The following is a 22027-nucleotide window of genomic DNA, read 5'->3' as shown; positions in this document are numbered from 1 at the left end:
AAGCATAACAAACATATTTTCCCGTAAATTAGCTTAGTACAGCAATGAGAAATTAGCCTGAGCGAGACTCCCTGGAGTCTTGACTAGGACACAGCACCGGGCCGTTGGTCACCACGTTTGTTTGTGAACAGATTCAACCAGCCAAAAAATGTTGTGTTAATTAGAGAACGTTAGAAGTGTTAAACTTTGGATTTAAACATTCTGCTGATTCCCTCTTCTTCCAGTCTTTGTGCTAAGCTAGGCTAAACCCCTAGGTCTAACTGCACTGATGTTTTGTTGCTTTTCTGTTGACAATACCAAAACCAGCCTTGAATAACTTTGTTTCAGGATGCTAAAAGTGTTCTTGTCCCGCACGTCCTCTGAAACTCTGGCATCTCTGTTTCTTTCCTCCAGGACATATCTGCTCACGAAAGCAACATCCTCGGCTCCTTCTGCGACATGAACGTAAGCAATCTACCTCCCGTCAATCACTTTAAGGCCAGTTAAGACAAATGCTGCAAAAAAGGACATTTCCTGAAACCTAATTCTGAGAGCCATTGTCTAAAGATTAATCTCTGTCGTCTTGTTCTCGTGCTGGATGCATCTCTTTAATTTATTCTATCCTCAAAATTAGTTTTCTTGGGAAACGAGCTCCCTGCCCAAACCCGACAGCTGTGCTGCATCCAGAGCATGAGCTGGAGGAGCAGGGGGGGATGATGAAAACTAGATGTAGGCCTGGGGCATGTTGGGAATTGCTGTAACAGACGAGGACATCAGGGACCCGTATGTGCCTAACAGTGTCACATGACCACCGAAGAGACTCAGGTTTATCGGTCACATCTTCACTCAGCGGGCCCAGCATTTTGCGTTTTAGTTCACTTCTTCTAGCACTAGTTTTCACCGAGTCACCTCCTGTAACTTGTCTCAGATGTCTCTATTCTGCAGCAGATTCTTCGTCAAGTTGATGGCAGTGTGAAGATGTTTGTCAACTGGAAGTTAATATCTCAGTTACATTCAAAACCTTCTGTCAAATAAAGTCAGAATGACAAGGTTATTACTTACATGTCCCAAACTCCTGCCTTGTGTCTTCTCCCGCTTACAGCAGCCACACGTGCATAACATTTAGTCATGGAACTGTTTCAGTAAACCTAACCAAAACTTTGGGTTGCAAAAGCTATTGTGAAATAATGATTGTGATCATGATTTTGGTTTCCATCATCAGTAAGTAACATGAGGGAGCCAGTGTGACACACATGGGTTTGAATTTCTGCCTAGTTTCACTGTCACACTGAGCAAAAGTATAAAAGCAATGGTATGGTATAATTTTGTTCCGTGTATTTGGATTTAAATCATTAGTAAGGATGCATTTTACCCCCGTTTATTAATGATCAGTGATCAACTGTGAATGTTAAATATCCAAGATTAACTACCAGATCCAAAACAGTTCACCATTATTATAATCAATTAGTAAGAGAAGTAATTTGATTTCATACATTTGTTAGTTACTTCTGTGCAATGCCTCCATAGGTACTGTTACTGTGCCTGTCAAGCTTTGCAGTTTTGCCTGTGTAGCTCTGGAAAACTGTTTCTGTCACTCGTTTGTGAGACGGCGATTAAGCTTGCCGCACCTAAATTTGGAGTGCACACGTATTCAAGCTTTTATGGTACCTGAAACGGCCCAGAGCGAGCTGACAGGCAGGTTAGAGACTTTATCCTGTCAGTTTGTCTCTTTACAAAGACAAGTGTTGCAGTATGAGAGTCCTAGCTGAAGAGAGGCTGTCAAGTCTTCATGTTACGCGATACGAAAACCACATACAACATTATTTATCAAACTGGGTCGGACTGGATGACTATAGCGCGAGGACGCATATGTGACAACATTCGGTTTTCAAAATAAAGTGTCTTTACAGTATGGAAATAAAATTAATTGGATCATATTCACTGAAAGTATAAAACATATTGCATATGTCCGTTAAAAGTAAAACGACAACAATAAAACGTTATGGAAGTTATTTATTATATTTTCTATTCTTTGATTTAGGGAAAAACATAATAAAATAAAAATAAATTTTTTGACTTTTGTTGCTGTTTCATCACTATTTATAGCTATACAATAGTTAATGGTTAAAAAATTTATTAGACCACAACATTGTTGTCAAGTGTACATTTAATTTTGCACCAATTGAATGCATTTAACTTTAAAAAAAAAAAAAAAGAAAGGAAAAAAAAGGGGCCCCCAGAACCCCCAACAGGGTTCGAGGCCCACCCACCATAGTATCTTAAGATCCTGTGGGAAACACTGAAGTGTACACTGCTGCCTTGTTATTATTAACTTAAACTTTAGTATCTTCCAGTTCGGTGTGTTGTGAGCAGAAACCCCCCATTATTTTCCAGAAACCCAGTTCTTATTTTGTAATTCGGTTATTGCTGTTCTGAAATCCATTCAGCATTTCACTCATGGGGCAGTTCTTATTGTCTCCTGATCTCAGAAAGCTGATCCCCAGGCATCTGAGGATCCAGATTTAAATGTTGTCTGATGTGTAACTTTGTTCTGCTCTGTGTTTAGTGGCCCAGCTTGGATTTATTTGGTCCAGTTGACTCTGCTTACTTTTGTTTTTGAAATACAACTGGACTAAATGGCTTCATATGGAGTGGAAAATGCTCAAATGGAGTAGATTTACTATAACACTAAGACAGAAACTAGCATTCTTCTGTTCTTTAGATCATTTTGGTGTGAATCACCTTCAGATCCGTACAAATGTGTAGCAGATTATGACGTACCAGAAAAAGGCACTTCTAGATTACTGTTATCAAAGGCAGCCAAAGTCACATGAAACAAAAATAACTCTGCTTATGGTAGATGTTTTCTTGGAAAAAGACCGTTTACATGTTCAGTTTTTACCGAGAGGCAAAACTTTTTATTCAGAAGGACATTCTCGCATAGTTTTTGGTTCAAGTGAGTCAGTGTTGAGTGTTTTGAATTGAGTAGTCTTTGTTTAGCTAAGTTTTGTCCACATTTCCTGCCCTCTTTGGTGGTTTTACGCCTACATTATTACAATGTGCTGAGCCTCATAAAGTCCACGGTAATGTGGTTTCTCTGGTCTTTGCCCCCGACGCCGCTCTTTGTGTTCTGAGATAAAACATTTAAGAGGTCAGAATGATTTCAATAACAATGTTTTTGAAAGGAATGCAGTACCTCTATGTTAAATGAGCTCATGTGTATATTGTAGTTTGCCAAAAGGGTTTAGGGCTTAAAACTAGTATAAGAGCTGTTCTGGGTGAGTTGCCCTTTATTGGAAATGGTTTGGTTTCCTGTCGATGAAGTCATTGTCCCCCAGAGAGCAATAATGTGTCCCCAAATAGTCTGCTACCTTGATGGCTTTTACATTCCCACCGTAATAAAGTTTTCATTAAACTCAGGTGCAGGAAGGTTTGGAATTTAAGAAAAGGCTGTATGAAAACTTAAAGAACAGTTGGGCTAGAAAAGAAAAACAAAGCAGCTTTCACTGTTTCTACTGGCCAAAACAACTGATACACAACATAGAAATATCGGATGTACATTGATGGATACTAATTAAAATAAACGAGGTCCAAACAAGTTCACCGTTTTATTGTTAAATGAACCAAAATTGGCAATGCAGTGCAAAGACTAAACTGCTGAATAGAAGTAAATGTTGAAAGAAATGCTGCAGGTCTTGTGACAAACTTAACTTTAATCTTGCAGCTGAGTTCAAAGCAGCTTTTGACATGATTGTGAATTCATTTACAAGGTAGCGTTACCAAAGCACTGCCTTTTCACAGATAAACAACCAGATTTTTAAGGGAGGAGTTCAGTTTAAACTAATTGTCGCCTAGGTTTTATGCCTAAATGCAAACATTTGTGTATCCTCAAAAACACAAAAACAGGGCGAATAAAAATACAAATGTGCTTTTGATGTTATAACGTGTGTCTGATGTTGTCCCTCCTCATTGGCCAGGATGTTGAGGTGCCTCTGCATCTGCTGCGTTACGTCTGTCTGTTCTGCGGGAAGCACGGCCTCTCCCTGATGAAGGAGTGCTTCGAGGCTGGCACTCCAGAGAGCCTCCCCTTTCCCATCGCCCACGCCTTCATCACCATCGTCTCCAACGTGAGTCCACCAACCCAGACGAACACAAATGCTGCTTACTGCTGACTGTCACTTTAAAAGCCATGCTTTGGAAGAACTCCTTTTTCCATCATTTAGACCTAAAAGTGAACCAAAAACCAAAATCCAAACATGTAAGATTGAGAGATTAGTTTTTCAGATGGATTTGGAGGGAAAGTGATGTTTTTACCTGTTAAGGATTTTTAAGGACACCTAGCTACAAGTAATGAAGTTTAATACAACAGGCCTGCAATAAATCTCGCTTCATTTATTTTAGTGAGAGGGTTTTTCAACTTAATGGTCATTTATGAGGTTGTAGTTTGTGGCGCTGTTCGTATTTCATTATACTGGCAGATGTTTCTTACATTTAACCCAGCCTTATTGGTGAAAAGGGGGGGGGGGACTGTATTAGCTTTGGCTAGATGTGCCTCATAAACTGCCAACTGAAATACTTTTTAATACTTTTTAAAACGCTCAACGTAGATTATCTCCTGTGTCTTTGTGTTTCGTGAGTTTGTTGTTAAATACTTTGTGTTTTTGGTCATGCCCACAGATCCGAATATGGTTGCACATTCCTGCGGTCATGCAGCACATCATCCCGTTCCGCACCTATGTAATACGGTGAGTTTACTTCGAACAGTCTTAACAGACTCTGCAGTTTGCTTTTATAAGGGAACAAAGTAGAAAGTTTTCCTGAGGGACATGCTGGTGAATTTAATTTACAAATGACAATAAGCCTACACGTATAAACATACAGACTTGGAACAATCGGCCAATCCTAGAGACCAAGAAAGAGAGAGAAAATATATGAAGACCCACTGAGGCAAATTTAACCTCAACTTAAATAAAATTTTAAAACCATTATCTTTGGAAATGTATCTCCTGCACATCTGTTTACATAAAGCTGCGCAAAGCTGAACATTTGTCAGATAAAATAAATTGAATCAGGACATTCAGCAGCCCCTCCATTCAACTGTAAGTAAAAAGAAGGAGAACATTTTTGCATATCAAGCCGGAGCTTCTGCACACTGCCACGGGCCTGCCTGAGTACCTGGTTTGTATATGACTGAGTAGCTGCCATTTTGTTGAACACCTTGCTTTTCTGTCAGCACAGCATCCAACCTCCTAACTCAGGCTGGAAGAAATGTAGCCTCTGCAGAGGATTGGTGGTGGTGACCTTTTGGATTCAAATTGGAACAAACCAAAATCTACATATGACTGCTGGGTCTTAATGAGTAACCTTCTCTCTCTGTGCTGCCAGTGCCGCTTTAAATGCCGTGGACAGCCGTCACTATCAGCATCTAGGTTAGAGGTGCACAATATATTGACTCAAAGTCCTTATTGCAGTGTCATACGGAAAATGTCATATGAAAGTCTGAGCTAATGGGTTCACTACACGCACATACGCCGTGGAGCATACCGCATTACGTGTGTGCAGACTTCTACAGTCACTTCGAGTGAGTAAAGAGGGAAAGAGAGCAATGAAAAGACAGAAAGTAAGAATATAGTACGGCTCAAGGAGACAATGCAGATCAGAAACGGGGCCCATCAACTTGTTTTTAGAATATCAAAATGAATATCGTTATCTCAATATTGATTATCAATGTTGCAATATCAGATTTTGTCAATTCTAATCTAGGTGCGACTCCCCGTCGACGTTCCAGACGTGGTGGATGTAGTCGCAGAGCTCTTTCCCTCCTCTGTCTCTCTCACTCACTCAGTCGGCGCTCCTCGCTCATTCGTGCGCTCTCTTCCTCCAAATACCCAAAGTGCCACACATGTGTTGCTAGGAAGAGCCTCCGTCGCCATAGCAACAGTTGCCAGGCCTCGCGTGAACCTCTCCTCACATGACCCTAGAGGAGGCACGGGCGCCGGCAGGCTCGGTCATGTGACGCAGGCAGGCTGATGCTCTGTTGCCTCACAGACTCTTGTGTCTCGGTAGAGCGGAGACTCGTCCAGCTCACTGTTGATTTGATCAAAGCCACTTTAGGTTTTAAAAAATTATAACCGCTGTCATCAAGGAGCAGCCTTTGACTGCCTCTGTCTTTCCACATCGAGGAGGAGAAGGTTATTTGTCTCCCAGCATTAGAGTCCTGTCTAGCTGTTAAAGAGCAACACACACCAGCGACATAATGATGTGCCACATAAATGCAGGGAGTAGCAAGATGAGCGATTAGGTATGCCAACGGTGATTCGCAGTCGATTAAAGCTTTACAAGAACATATAAAACACAAAACAGCATCTTATAAGAATTGCTAAATTAAAATAAAATGAAGCCTAAAATGAGAATAATGGGTGGAAATCAGAAACGGTTTGATCAAAGAAGGTTCAATCGATCAGTTCACAGACTGAAATGTCTTAACAATTCAGGCGCTTGTTTTCCCCCTCAAGGTTGAATTGTTATAACGTTGGTGATCACCTGACCTTTAATCTAGAGAGCATGTTAGCATGCTGACGTTGGCATTTAGCCTAAAGCACCGCTGAACCTAAGTACAGCCTCACAGAGCTGCGAACGTGGCTGTAAACTCAGTCTTGTTTAATGATTAGTGCTACGTCAAACATTTCATTTGATACCAGTGCCGATTCAATGCACAGGCCTATTCATGATGTATTTTACGCTGTATAGCAGCATGTCATATCAAGTTAAACTTCTGAAGGAATAATTGTATAAGGAGCCCATGCAGACAATACAGAAATATTTTCTTATTGAGATGTGTTGACAAGCAGTCCATGTCAACTGACTGAACCGCACCTGAATGTTCAACACACTGTTTCTATCTCTGAGTCCTCGTGCTCTGCTTTAAGTCTAGTTAGTTTTGCTTTGTGGGTTGTGATAAAGAAAATATGTTTGCTGACGAGTTGGTAGCTAGTTCATAGCTTAATCATAATCAAAACAAGGCTGTAGTTCAATAAATCAGTTTGATCAGCAAAATCCAAACTCCTTTAGCTGCAGCTGTAGCCTTTCAGGTCATCGGAAAAGATCTGAGAACCACAAGCGCAACTACCCCAGCTCGGAGTGAAGACTGGATGAGTCAGCAGCACTCTGCTGTTGATCAGATAGCTCAACATACGCCTACGCAGGGCTGGAAAAGGAATGAGATCAAAATGAATGTCAGCGGTACTGGCAAAGTTCCTCAGATGTGTGAAAAGTTTAATTCATAGACAAAAATGTGGAAAAACCCAAAGTTAAAGCTTGGTTCTGTCAGGTTGTTATAAAATCATCAACAAAATCACGCAATTTGATTCAAGTCTTTTTCGTTATCAGTGCTGTGATGTCTAGCAGTTTCCTAAATTCTTCCTGCTGGACTTTTTGGTGACAGAAGCGCTGGTGGTGTATTTTGGAGCTTCGAAGAGGGTGGAAGTGTTTCTGCTTAAACTAATGTAGTGAAAACATTGCATTGAAAGCTGTATCTTAAGAAGAGCACACATTCCTCATTTTAGATATAACAATTATTAGGAAACCCACATACTTTAGAGGCAGTGATCAACAAAACTGACAATTCTCACAGATATTTTGTTATCTTTGGGAGAGTTTAATCATGTTTAACACTTAATTCTGTCCAAACATTAGCATGGAGAGCAGTTGCTTGAAGTTATGTCTTTTTCTTATGAATTTTGTACATGAAAGTCAAAATGTTTGTCAGCAGGTAAAGTCTTTGACACTTGAGCTAATTAGGACGCTGTTATCTGCAGGTATCTGTGCAAACTGTCGGACCAGGAGCTGCGGCAGAGCGCGGCGCGCAACATGGCCGACCTGATGTGGAGCACGGTGAAGGAGCCGCTGGACAGCGCACTGTGCTTCGACAAGGAGAGCCTGGACCTCGCCTTCAAATACTTCATGTCCCCCACGCTCACCATGAGGCTGGCAGGACTCAGCCAAATCACAGTGAGTTACTCTCCCAACATGACTGAAGTCAAGTCAAGTCACTCACAGGCTGCCGCGTTGTTTAGGCTGAAAGGAGCTGATTTTGATTCTGGTTCTGTATTCTTGATTTGAGTTTCAGCTGCAGCTCTGTTTCAATCCTTCTTTATCTCACTTATCATCAAAGATTTCCTAGTCATGGGGATTTAAAATGATGAATGACTTCCAAGTCTTCTTTTTGCAAGATCCTCGCATCCATGTGAGCAGGCAAATAACAAAATGTACTCCAAGTTTTATAAAAGGTCTTAGTTGCACAATGTTGGAATTTTAATGCTTTAATCACACACTAGAAAACAATCAGAGGCCTAAAAAAAGGTTTTGGATGGTGAAAAATACTTGATTCCCCCAATTAGCTGTTAGCGCTAGCTAGCATCTCCCGTTACAACACGTTTTTCGGCCATTATGCAACGTTTGCTAAATTAGTAACGAAGTAATATTAATTAGCTCAGCTGTATGTCATTACTAACTAATCTACTTGTCAAGGTTTGAGAACATCTGGTACAAGCTTAGACTAAACTGCTGTGCAGCTCTGTCCTGTACACATACTGTGCATCCTGATAAATATATTTCAGTTTTCAGAGGAGTCTGAAAACTGGTTGTTAAATGAGGAACCAGGGAGATGAGTTTAATAAAGTAAATTAGGGATGCAAACTAGTCCTTTTAAACTAATTAAGAGATATTTCTTTTGGATTTTAATGCGCAAATTAAATGTTTGGTAATTATCCAGAGATCCAGTATAGAAAATATGATGCGTCAAAATGCATCGATAATCGTTTTATAATCGCATCGCAGCCCTCTGAATCGTAATTGAATCTTGAGGTGCCCAGAGATTCCCACCCTTATTATGTAACGTTTAGCATTTTAGCAATCTCACATTACTACGTTAACATGCGTACAGGTTTTGAATTTTAAAATGTAAATGCTCAGCATGTTATATATATTTAGCAATTAGCATGTTAGCAGATATGAATGAAAAGTGTTGAGGACATATTGTATTGTTCCCCAGCTGATGATAATAATAATAAGTGACTGTATCATAAAACTGCCAGTGAAGAACGTGTTTTAGATACTTGATGTTATTGCTTAAAATTACAATAGGTAGTATTAGTTATAGTAGGACTGGTGTCATTATAAATGCACCAGCTGTTGATTAGCATGCCATCTGAATTTAATTCTACAGTGAACTCAATGATTTAAAACTTGCAGTTACACAATATTTCAGATTCATATACAGACTCCAGACATAATTCGACTTGCTTGTATTTCCCAACAGTGATAATTAAAGCCCAATGTCAGTTTGTCTGCCAATAGCTTTCTTTTAATTTTAGCATTCTGGTATGGCACTGATGGGAAATAACCTTGTACAAAGACTAGGGGTGGGAATCACCAGAGGCCCAACGATACGATATTATCACTATATTTATGTTGCGATTCGATTTTATTGCGATATAAATATACTGAGATATATTGCAATTTATTACCTTTTTCCAACTTCCACTTAGGTCCTAAAGTCAAACTTTGTCAACATCTGTTTATCTAAAAAGATACATTTTTGTTTGTTCATAGTCCTCTATATGGTCCTGTAAAGTTTTCTAGTGGACTATAAAAGCAATAGATTTTATTATTTTAGTACCAAAAAGTTAAAATTCCCATCTGCAATTTATATAATAAAATATCGATACTTGGCATCGGTGTATCGATACAGTATTGCCGTGGCAAATATCACGATACTATGCTGTATCGATTTTTTTTCTCCCCACCCCTAACAAAGACGTATACGTAACACTCTTGCTCTCATCATTGTTTCCTCAGAACCAACTGCACACTTTCAATGATGTCTGCAACAACGAGTCACTCGTGTCTGACACAGAAACGTAAGTTAAAGGGATCTGATGCCTGTGCACAAAGGTGCCAAGATAACCATTATTAAAAAAGTAATTTGGTCTGCTTTAATTCATTCATGATATAATGGCATTTGATTGATTTACGCGAAAGCAACTGTGAAACAGTCTTCAGAACTGTCAGTGTTTACTTTGATGGTCCATGTATAATGTTTTACTACATTTCCCATTTTCTCACTTGTGTATATGTTGAGTGTGGTTAAAAGACATATTTCTGTAACTTTTTCTGTACAGTCAATATGCACCGTGTCACAGCACACACATTTTACAAAATGATGAAGTATTCTTCTCTACATGTTGAGCTCATGTTAACATGTGTTACTTCGCTGAATGTTATGTTTGGTCATATGTCCAGGTCCATAGCAAAGGAGCTTGCTGACTGGCTGATCCACAACAATGTGGTGGAGCATATATTCGGACCAAATTTGCACATTGAGGTGAGACATTCTTATCCAGTGACGTGAACTGAAAACAGTTATATACAAACATACATGATGCATTTTTAACAAAATATTACACATTAAAGGCCATTTAAATGCAAATGTTCTCAAAGTTGTCAAAAGGATTTATATTCTCTTGCAAAACTGACTCCTCCAGTTTCTTCACTTAAACACAGCAACGCTGAAGAGTGGAGGGCAATATATTTCCTCCAAGCACAGCCGATCTTTAATGTGTGTTTGTTTTCCAGATCATTAAACAGTGCCAAGTGATCCTGAACTTCTTGGCTGCAGAGGGCCGACTCAGCACACAGCATGTCGACTGTATTTGGGCTGCAGCTCAGGTGAGACGGGACAGATATACACCTGACAGCACTCAGCTTTATTCCACTACATTAACCTGTTTGTTCCTCTGTGGAGTATTTTTCATTATATCTGTACTATCAAGGTGATGAGTAGAGCTGATCGATTAATCGTTTTCAAATCGACATTGCGATTTGAAAGAACATGCTTAGCTAATCGTGAGGATGGTGATTTAAAATGTAGGTATTTATACAGCGCATCTGAACCGTTAAACAGTCATGCAGTTAGAAATTCTTGCCGTTGTCGTCCTTGTGTGTCAGACTTGTTGCCTTATCTCTGTGAGCCGGTTTTGTGCCACTCTCCACAGGCTACATTTCCCACATGGAGCATTTCAGAATAAGAGCGTGTTGCCTGCCTGATTTTGCTGACCTGTTCAGATTTTGTTAAATTTGTTCGGTTGCCCTCGATTTTTGTGCTTCTACCATGGTTAAGTAGGCTACGTAGTTAAGTGTTTTTTTTTTTTTTTGTCTGTTTTAACTGTGTTTAATGTTGATATACGATCGAGAGTCTGCACAGGGTGTTTTATTTAGAAAATTTACCGGATTCTCTCAGCCATTCTGTGTCTGACTTCCTGCCCTGCTCATCTGCTCTGTGCTGCTTAACGCGTTTCATCAAAAATAGACTGGTAGTGAATATTGAACTTTAGCTAAACTAAACAAATTGCAAATCGAATCGTAATTGCAATATCTGGCAGAAAAATTGCAATTAGATTTTTTCCCCCCCAAAATCGTTCAGCCCTAGTGATAAACCACGGAAGTGTTGGCTGGTTGGTCTATCTGGAGTTAAATATTATGTAGTTTAACATTTATAAGTAGATAATGAAGTTATATAGATAAATACAGATTTGTTGATCAGTAAACAATTTAGTTCTCTATCAGAATAAAACAGAAATTTATTCTTACATGGCCTCTAGTTAGTAGGGAGGAATTTATAACTGCTATGCACACTGCAGTTGATCAGTCTAAATTAATAAGAGTTTAGAAATGTATACTGAATTAATCATAATGATGTAATAACATGTCATTCTTACCCAAATGTAATTGTATTCTGGTATATTAGAAGATTCTATACAGCCCAAATTTAAGTACAAAAACAACTCTGTACCAGTCAATGAGTAACTCTGTTTATGTTCTCCAAATATGAAATAATTTACTCTACTTTTTGTTTGGTCTTTTAGCTAAAACACTGTAGCCGTTACATCCACGACCTTTTCCCTTCCCTCATCAAAAACCTGGATCCAGTGCCTCTTCGCCACGTGCTCAACCTGGTGTCAGGCCTGCACCCCAGCGCCCACACCGAGCAGGTAAACGCACACGAAGCTGCAAACACGAGGAGTTGTATTTTGATGTGTTTGTTTTTCTGTGATAAACTCTCATGCGTTTCGCTCTACTCCTCAGACTTTGTACCTGGCCTCCATGCTGATCAAGGCTCTGTGGAACAACGCCTTGGCTGCCAAGGCCCAGCTCTCCAAACAGAGCTCATTTGCCTCCCTGCTCAACACCAACATCCCCATGGGCAACAAGAAAGGTCAGTCTGGGTTTATTTGCAGCTCCAGGAAATTAAGATTGATGATTCGAATCTGAAAGTCCCAGCAACGACTAACCGAGAACGTAGCCGCAAGCAGCGACTCGTGGGTTCAAACCTTTTTGTCGCAGTAGCGACTTCAAAATAAAATCATACGTCCTGTAAATACTGTGACAATCTGACAGGCATTTTCTGATCAATAGCTTAAAGGTTCAGTGAGTAATAATTTTGAGCATCCATCGACAGAAATGCAATATATGATCCATAACTGTGTTTTCATTGGTGTGGAAAGACCTTGCATAATAAACCGTTCTGTTTTTATTACCTTCGAATGAGACATTTATATCTACATAACCGCGGGTCCCCCCAGGTGTGTTGTCTCGTGGTTATTACGAATGTTGTATCACCTGCTGCGTTCAATCCAGGTTGCTAATAAATCTTCATAGCTATAAGGAATACTGAGAGCACAACCATGTAATGTGCAGTACAATTAATGACAGCTTATTAAATACTGTAAGTCAATAAAACTGTGACGTTGCATAATCAACAATAAATCTGTTTTTAACTTACAGAGCACAACCGTGTAGCCTAATGTACAATATGTCTACAATTATTGACAGCTTATAAACTACTGTAAGTCAACAAACCCTGTTGACTCTCAAATCAATAAAGCTGTAACCTGTTTTTAACTTACAGAGCACAACCATAATGTGCAATGCAATCACTGCAAGTCAACAATCCACTAGACTTTCAAACCAGTGTAACGTTATAACTAAATAAAACTGTAAGGTTACCTGATCAACAATAAACCTGCAACCTCTTTCTAGCCAACGGCCATAATTAAGGTGATTGCAGCCAGCGGGACGTAAATGATTACATTTATCGACCACCACAAGTTTGGCAAGCAAAGAAACACTCATTCATCTTTTCATAACCAACGGCAGTCAGAGCAAACCTCCCGTAGGTCGTAGCTGAAGCGAGAAGCAAGCTAACGTTAGATGGCCAATGCTGAGCTAAACATGTTTACTAACCTCAGGTTACTGACCTATTTGCGTTCAGAGCGGAGCAGCTGTGGTGTTTGTTGTCCTCTCACGTGCGGCCGCGCGCAGCAGATGCTACGTGTTACGTAGGCAGGTTATAGGTAACGGAGGGAGGGGAATAACGGCAAGCTCATCAGACGTTTCCTAAAAATAAACATTGTTCACGAGTCCGAGTCGAGTCTGAAGTCTTTTGAGGACGAGTCTCAAGTTGAGTCTGAAGTCACTGTGTGTGCGACTTCAGTCGCTTATGGAGATAAATATACGCTACTGGCAGCAGTTTACAAAAAACAAAAATCGTCTACCAAATTCTCCTCTGTACATTCTAGTTGATTACATGACACACTGATGAAGTCTCTAAAAAGCTGTAAAACCCTTCACTTTGGAAGGACATAGCTCCTAAACTAAACTTTTTTTTTTTTTTTTTAGCAAACACCAAAAACGTTAAAGGCACGAAGCGCATCATATAGTGTTGCTCTGAATTGTCACTTCCTGTGACATAAAGAGCGAAGACAACTAAAGTGTGACAGCCACAGCATTAACTAAAACACACAAAAACAGAAGGGTTCTACCGCTACGAGGTTTGAACCCTGATTAGAGGCTTCTTTTTTCTCTTGACAGTTTGGCGGTGGTGCAGTTACTCAGACCTTGTAGAAGTAAAAGTAGCAATAACACAATGTAGAAATAATTGTGCCACAAAAGTCAAGCATTCAAGATTTTACTTATGTAAAAGTACAATATAGGTATCAAAATATGCTTAAAAGTACGAACAGTAAAATTATTAAATATGCAGAAATGGACCATTTCAGAATTGCGTATTTTAATTGCATCATCACTTTAATTTTTTTAGCTGGTAATGGTAGGTCTGATTTTTATTTATTTATTTTGTAATATTATTTATACTGTTAGGTAGCTTGTGAAATCCCTCTGGGGATCAATAAAGCCTTATCTTAACCTATAACAAAACATCATAATGTATTAGTTGATTTCATTTTGTTTTAATAATCTGAATCTGCAGTGCAGTTAGTAACTGAGGTTGTCAAATAAATATGGTGGAACAAGTACAATAATTCCCTCTGAATTAAAAAGTATCAAGTAGCAGAACATGGTATTTGTACTGTAGTTAAATACTGTACTTGAGTAATTATACTTTCTATCAATGCAAAATAAGACACAAATATTCTGAAAGTAGCAGATGAGGTTCCGCAGACAGTGTACGTCTTCGTTTCCTCAGCCTCTGAAGCATCAACTGTGAATGTTAGTGCGGCAGGTTTGATTTCCTTCCCACAGTTTGATCTGGTCTGGTCAATCTGGTTCCTGGTTCTCAGTCTCTCTTCTTGTCTGCTCTCAGGTTCGCCAGCTGCCAGTCCGGACAGCAGTGACAACAGTGACACTCAACACAGTGGAGGCAGCGACATGGAGATGGACGACCAGATGATGAGTGGCAGCAAGAGGAGCCAGCAGAGGCTGTCTGACACAGAGGTAACCTTAACCATCACAACTACATGCCCACCCTTAACCTAATTGTAACCTGAACCCTAAAACCAAGTGTTAACCCTCAAAAAGCAGTCTCTCGTCTATGGGGACCTCAATTTTTGTCTCTACTGTGACACAAGTCCCCATCAGTTAGTGTGCATTCAGGTTATATAAAAACATGCAACACACACAGACGCTTTAAGCTGATTTGGATCCTGCAACCTGTGCTGTTTTATTTTTATTTTTTCATTTTGCATTTCCCCTGTCATAAACTCATCAGATGTAGATTAAGGGCCTGTGTCCACCAAAGGCCAGCGTCATTTTTCAATTGATTTCAATGGTAGCGCCGCAGCACGACGAGGTGTTGAGCGTCTTTTCCACGCTGAGCGTTTTTTTTCATTTGGGAGAATTGAAAAATGTTTAACTTCAGGTAAAACGCAGCGCACGTCACTGTCACTCATCCAATCACTGTCCAGGAGGGGCGGGACAAACACCACACCGAGCCATCTCAACTATTGAACAAAACGATGTGCCTCCTCGCCGAGTTATTCCCTCACCCGCAAAATCCTGGACCCACGTACGACAGTCCGACACCTGGTGACATTTTTACATTCAGTAAAATTAGGTAGCCTACTTGCAGCACATGACCTCCACGGAAATTATGTAGCCTACTTGCAGCACATGACCTCCACAGTATGTATGTATGGGGAAAAAAAGTGAGTCGTTTTGTCACGGAGCTTCCTTCATGTGAGAACAATGTCCTAAGATGATCCTTTTAAAAACAGTTTATTAATTATATTCTTGCTACGCTTTTGTCATAACTGGATTATTAAAATGTCTGTACACAGATTGAATATTTAGTTTGTTCATTTTTATTTATTGTTTATTTGGACCCCCATTTGTTAGGGCCCATATTTAAATAAAATACGTATAACCAACAATGTACTCACACCCATCATATATAAAGATTTAAAACTATTTAAATCACATTACCATGCAGAACAAACAACAATCATCTCTCAGTTAGGCGTTTTCAGCTGGTAAAAAATGCTATGGTGGACACAGGCCCTAAGTGGCCCTTTGATACACAGCTGCTGATGGACACAGGAAACATTTGAGTTGCGTATCTGAAATTTTAAACAATCAATTGAACTGGATGAACAAAAACTAATGGTAGCAAATATCAGCAAGGAAAGAACAACGAACGTTTTAAATTCTATGGTGATTGGAAAGTTCAAAAATGATGCACATGATATCTGAGATTTTCATTTTGTGGAACATTGCAGCAGAAACATTCAGTTAAGTCAAGTTAACAATTAACCTGATCATTTGTGATATTGTTACACTCTGCTGATGTTCCCCCTTTAAAGTGAAGATGTCGTGTGTCTCTGTTGTGTCCTCAGGAGTCGATGCAGGGCAGCTCGGATGAGACGGCCAACAGTGTGGAGGAAGGCAGCAGCGGGCCGGGCAGCAGCAGCGGCCGCAGCGAGGCTCCAGCAACGAAGCTGCCTCCAGCCGAGCCAGCCAGTCGGCTGGCAGCCCCGGCAGCGAGATGCACTCTGACGACATGGCGGACAGTGAGGCATTAAAGGAGGAGGAGGAGGAGGACGATGAAGAGGAAGACGATGAGGACGATGATGAGGACGATGAAGAGGACGAAGAAGAGGGAAACAGATTGACTGCTGAAGGCGGGCAACAGAAGGAGCCCCGCGAGCAGACGGAGTCGAGGAAGAGGAAGGCGGGGGAGGCACTCGGTGAAGGTCCAAACCAGGGGGCAGGGCCCAGTGGTTCAGGGAGCGGTGCCAAGTCCAAGGTCCTCCCCTTCAACACAGAGACTTCTGCTGTCATGGTTACAGCGTCAACGTCATTGGAGGGCCGGATGAGGATGTTGGATGCCTGTTCTACGTCTTCGTCCGCTCGGCCCGAGGGGACAGAGCCCCAGCAGCAGCCACCAGACATCGGGCCCTCACAGATGGTCCAGGGGCCTCAGGAGCCTCCGTGCCTCCCGCGGCCCGAGGACTTCCTGGGAGAGGCCATGGGCAGTGAGCTCTTTAACTGTCGCCGCTTTATTGGCCCCCAGCACCACCACCACCACCACCACCATCATCATCACCACCATCATGAAGGGTAAGGCCGCCAGCCTAATGCGTGTCTCAGGAAAATTTGTTCAGGACATTTGGGAACAAACTGAAAACTACGAATCTTGTGACATCTGTGGTCTCAAAAATTCAAATTTGTCTTGATTTTTTTTTGTAATTCTGCTTGTTGCGTTTATGTATTTCATGTGTACATTAAGAACATTTTGCCTTGTTGGCGCTAGATGAAAGATCAGAAAGTCACTTAAAACATATTTACAGCTAAATTAATGGAAATCTAGTCATTGGTTTTTCAATATCTTTATCTGCCACCCTAACTCCTTTATAAAGCTGTCTTCCCTCCCTCAGTCCCATGGTGGAGGACATGCTGAGTGCTGACGACGTGAGCTGCAGCAGCTCTCAGGTCAGCGCCAAGTCAGAGAAGAACATGGCTGACTTTGACGGTGAGGAGTCGGGCTGCGAGGAGGAGCTGGTCCAGATCAACTCCCACGCTGAGCTCAGCTCCCACCTCCAGCAGCACCTCCCCAACCTGGCCTCCATCTACCATGAGCACCTGGTGCAAGGTGAGCCACATACAGGGCCTTGAAAAGCTTGAAATAATCAGATTATTTTGACCAATACAATACGTTGTGTTAAATCCCCAAGACAAAATAAATGTCAACCTCCCAAAGAACCGGAGAAGCTAATTTTGTGAGCGCTCTAATCTCTGCAGGTCCAGCCGTCCATAAGCACCAGTACTCCAGCAGCCACGCAGTGACTGACATCAACCTAGACAATGTTTGCAAGAAGGGCAACACTCTGCTGTGGGACCTGGTGCAGGACGAGGACGCGGTATGGCTTTTTTGTTTGTAATGTGTAGAGGTGGTGCTTAACCAACCAACGAACAGCAGTAGGACGCAGTGAGTCTTCAACCACCTCTTTAGCTGCTACTTAAAAACTGTTATTGTAGTTCCTCGATATAAAGCATGGCAAACTGTTCCAGTGATATATGGCTTTATGCGTTACTGTTTTTGTTTTTATAGCATTTGGCTTTGACCAGAGGTGATAATTGGTTTTCTCATTAGAAGATTCCTCTTAATGATCACAAAGTGTTTCCCAGAAGCAACATGACCAAAAAAATATAAGCACCAACAGCTGAGAAAAACAAAATTATAAAGAGAAGAATAATTAATTAATAATGAGCTCTTCAGTGCGTCACAGGTGAATAAGCACTAGTCAAAGCCAGAAATGCCAACATCCTCAGTGTTCCTGTGTGATCTGATTTTTCGTTTGTCTGTCTTTGTGTTTTCAGATCCATCTGTCTGAGGGTCTGATTAATGAAGCAGAAAAGCTGCTGTGTTCGCTCGTATGTTGGTTCACTGACAGACAGATCCGAATGCGCTTCATCGAGGGTTGCCTTGACAACTTAGCCCACCACAGGTAAGGGTCACCTATACCCGAGCATTGGTCTCATTTTTATTCAGCGTTTTAATAAAATTCATCAATCAATCATTTCCACAAATAAACCGTTAAAATCTGAATGTCTGAAAACTGCATGGAAAATATTTCATAGCACCGTAACGTAACATTGGAGGATGATCATTATTGGTGCTGCTGTTCTGCCTTAAATAACATCTTTTATGATCACGTCTGCAAATATAACGTAAAAGAGGAAAAAAAACTGGTCACACAGCAACAAAAAAATATTTTTTTTGTCTTTGTTTTTGACCCTCATCTTTTTGTCTTAACCTCAGGTCTGTTGTGGTTTCCTTGCGTCTATTACCCAAGCTTTTTGGCACTTTTCAGCAGTTTGGCTCCAGCTACGACACCCACTGGATCACCATGTAAGTAATGTTTCTAGCTTGTGTATCAGAGCAGCCAAGTTCAGATTAATGTGTTGAACAGCTAGTGGACACTATATGGACAAAAGTTGGAAGGGGCTGTTATTTCATTGTGTGGTCTTTAAGGGAAATCTTGATGCTACATCATATAATTTTAGATAATAGTTCTCCCCAGAAGTTTGTGTTTGGCCTTTTCCTGTTTCAATAGGACAATGCCCCCATGCACAAAGCTAGCTCTATAAAGAAATGGGTTTCCCAGTTTGGTGTGAAAGAACAGAGCCCTGACCTCAACACGATCAAACACCTTTGGGATTGCGTGCCAGGGTCCTCCAATCCAAAGTCTGTTTTCACAAATGCTCTTCTGGATGAATGGGCAAAAATGACTCCATGACTCCTCCGCTCAGCGTCAGCCCCAGTCCACCATCTCCTCCGCCCCCTCCTCAGAGCTGGCCAGCTCCACCCTCTCCCTTCCCCATCTCAGAGAATGATGTCAACAGACTATTCAGGAGGCAGAAACCCCACAAAGCAGCTGGGCCGGACTCTGTATTACTCTATATTACTATATATTAATGCCTCTGAATTTAGAATGGGATGTAGGTGTCCCAGTACTTTTGTCTATATAGTGTACTTCAAGCTGTGTATTCTTTAAACATATATTTTACAATTTGTCCTGCACACGTTCCAAACTTTACTGGTCTTAAGATGTTAAATGGCTCCTAAATTAAATTTATGATGACATGAAGAGGGAACTATCTAATATCATGAGTGTGGTACTGATGTGTTTGTCGGTCCTGCCAGGTGGGCTGAGAAGGAGCTGCACATGATGAAACTGTTCTTCGACAACCTGCAGCACTACATCCAAGAAGTCCGTGAACACCTGCACAAGTTTGCGCTGTAAGTCTGTCAGCCTGTCAGCTCTGTCCCACTCAGTTCTGGTTCATCAGAGGGCTTTACAGAGCTGCAACAAGGATTGAAAGCAAGATCACTGCAAAAATATGTGTTTTAATTCGCTTTTGTGCTGCCCTTTTGTCATGTTCAGTCATGTTGACAAACGCTACTTAAATATCTAGTTTAATACCTAGTTTCCTTAAGGTTGTTCCAAACATACATGAGCAGTAACACGCATCAAGAAAACACATTAAAATCACAGACGTTTCTCTCTGTATGATAAAGTTATGGATTCCAGTAAAAATCATATGATTTTAAAAAAGGTCACACCTGATGCTGACATGTCTACCTTTGACGTGCCGTTGCAGTTACAGCCACAGCGCGGAGGTCCAGGTCCGTCTGCAGTTCCTCACCTGCGTCTTCTCCACACTGGGATCTCCAGACCACTTCAGTAAGAATCAGCTTCTTTTATTCTGCTCAGAGAACAGAAACGTGGTTTGGAAAACAAAAGGATTTATAGTACATTTAAGTCCAACTTAAAAGATAGTTAACGTGTTGATTCACAAGCTGAAGACACTTTTATGCACTAAAAATTTAATCCTGCAGTTGTAACTGTAACACTTAATTTGAAGAATATGTGTAAAGCTGGCATGAATGTGTATAAAATAAACACGTCATCTTTTAGATATTGAAATTTAATGACTGTTCAAGCTTTAGTTCATCCAAATAAATCATTAAAAAAATCCCCTCATCTATCCCTTCTTATGTCTAGTTATACAGGTGGTATTAGGTTTATGTGCCAACGTTCTGAGAAATGTTTCCTGCCACCCTGATGCAATAGAGGTCCAGCACAATGCTCCCTTTTGTGTTTGTGAGCGAGAATGACGTAACTCTGTTTGAGAGTGAGGGACTGTAGTTGAGATCCAGGCAGGTTTTCATCCTGACTGACATCTAAAAGCCTCTTGTACCTGTTGTACTCTTCCAGAAAAACAACAGTAACTATACTGTATCAGGGGATGATAGAATTTCTTCTGTCTGCTTCATCTTCGTCTGTTATTGTTCTTATCTTTAGTTGTTCTATTTTAAATCCCAAGTTTTGCTAATTTTATTTTTTGAATATCTTAGATTTATGTAGATTCTTTGAGGGCAATAGAAAGTACCATGAACACTTCAGTTATAGATCACCATAAAATTAGTCTGCACAGAATGATTTTTTCCTAATTTTAATTTTCAGTAATATTCTAAGCATAAAGAGGTAAAACTATCAGATATTTCACAATAAAATCAAACTCGAACAACAACAAAAAGGCCTTTTGTCTGTCTGTGTTGTATTAGGTAAAGAAGGTGTAGGTGTGTGATTTTGTGTTTTTTTGTGTGTGTGTTTCCGTGTTTCAGGACTGAGTCTGGAGCAGGTGGACATCCTGTGGCACTGCCTGGTGGAGGACGGCGAGTGTTACGACGACGCGCTGCACTGGTTCCTCAATCAGGTCCGCAGCAAGGACCAGCACGCTATGGGCATGGAGACCTACAAACATCTTTTTCTGGAGAAGGTAAGGACAGAGAGAGGAAACACAAACACGATGCAATATACAGGAATGAGAAGTTTACAAAAAAAAAAGGCAGACATCAAATATTGTCCTTGAAGTCTGGGTGAAATAGTTTCAGTTGCAGGGTTTCCTCTGCTGCTGGAATTTCCTAATTATCTTGGAATTCTGAATGTTTTGTTCTTGGCGAGGAGCAGCCTTGAGTATCCTGGCTATGATACAGTTTTCTGGAGTATAAACCTGGATATGCTACCTGGAGTACGCAGATAGAAACCAGGGAAATTCTTGGTAAAGGTACTTCATTTGGTAGAGGAAATATATAGTGGCTGAGGTGGTGAGACATCATGACACATCTGCACACAGATGATCAGAAACCTGGATAGAATCATGTATACAGACATGTTAATAACCAGGTTTCCCAAAGATAAAACTCAGGGGACAGGGATACTAGATTGCTTGTAAATGTACCCACTGCCTCACAACCTCAGCCTTTGCTACGTGATTTGACAAAAGAAGTTCCTACGAGATTTGACTGAGCCTGTTTTGATAAATGTTTCACATAACTGAAAACTACGTGAAGATTTCCTGCATTTAGAAATTCATAAAACATCAGAGACAGAAAATTGAATTATGATTTCAACGGCACGACCCATTTCTCCTCAGACTTGTGTAGAAAGTAGTCCATCCATCTATCTGTTTTCTAAACGAGGTGGTATCAAAGTCTTAAGACTGTGGGCCTCCCCTCACACCCCCTTTGCACAACTGCTGGATGCCTTTGGGCTTGTGTCCAGCAAAGAGTTTTTTTTTCCTGAGGCCAGTTCATTCCAATGGGAGCGTCACGTTTTTACTGCATGGTAAAAACGTCTATTCCGCGCTGAGCGTTTTTTCCCGGTCGCAGAGAGTTGAAAAATGTTCA

At 40.8% G+C, this 22027-nt stretch overlaps 1 protein-coding gene across 1 annotated transcript in view; it reads left to right on the top strand.

Moving 5' to 3' along the window:
* LOC119898912 (ubiquitin carboxyl-terminal hydrolase 34-like) overlaps positions 1-22027 on the top strand; it is a 63872-nt gene that overhangs the window by 11124 nt on the left and 30721 nt on the right. Inside the window, 19 exon segments of the mRNA XM_038713240.1 lie at positions 394-444; positions 3957-4106; positions 4657-4724; positions 7797-7989; positions 9838-9899; positions 10282-10363; positions 10615-10707; positions 11904-12029; positions 12124-12253; positions 14639-14769; positions 16167-16248; positions 16251-16890; positions 17208-17422; positions 17572-17690; positions 18151-18278; positions 18593-18682; positions 19478-19573; positions 19936-20018; positions 20963-21117. Of these exon segments, the coding sequence (XP_038569168.1) occupies positions 394-444; positions 3957-4106; positions 4657-4724; positions 7797-7989; positions 9838-9899; positions 10282-10363; positions 10615-10707; positions 11904-12029; positions 12124-12253; positions 14639-14769; positions 16167-16248; positions 16251-16890; positions 17208-17422; positions 17572-17690; positions 18151-18278; positions 18593-18682; positions 19478-19573; positions 19936-20018; positions 20963-21117 (2694 nt within the window).

The sequence above is a fragment of the Micropterus salmoides genome, unplaced genomic scaffold (genome assembly GCF_014851395.1).
Source record: "Micropterus salmoides isolate LMB-PRFRI ecotype aquatic unplaced genomic scaffold, ASM1485139v1 Ms_hic_scaffold_1, whole genome shotgun sequence".
NCBI lineage: Eukaryota > Metazoa > Chordata > Actinopteri > Centrarchiformes > Centrarchidae > Micropterus > Micropterus salmoides.
The sequence above is the reverse complement of the archived record's forward strand: the minus strand, read 5'-3'. Positions and strand labels throughout refer to the sequence as shown.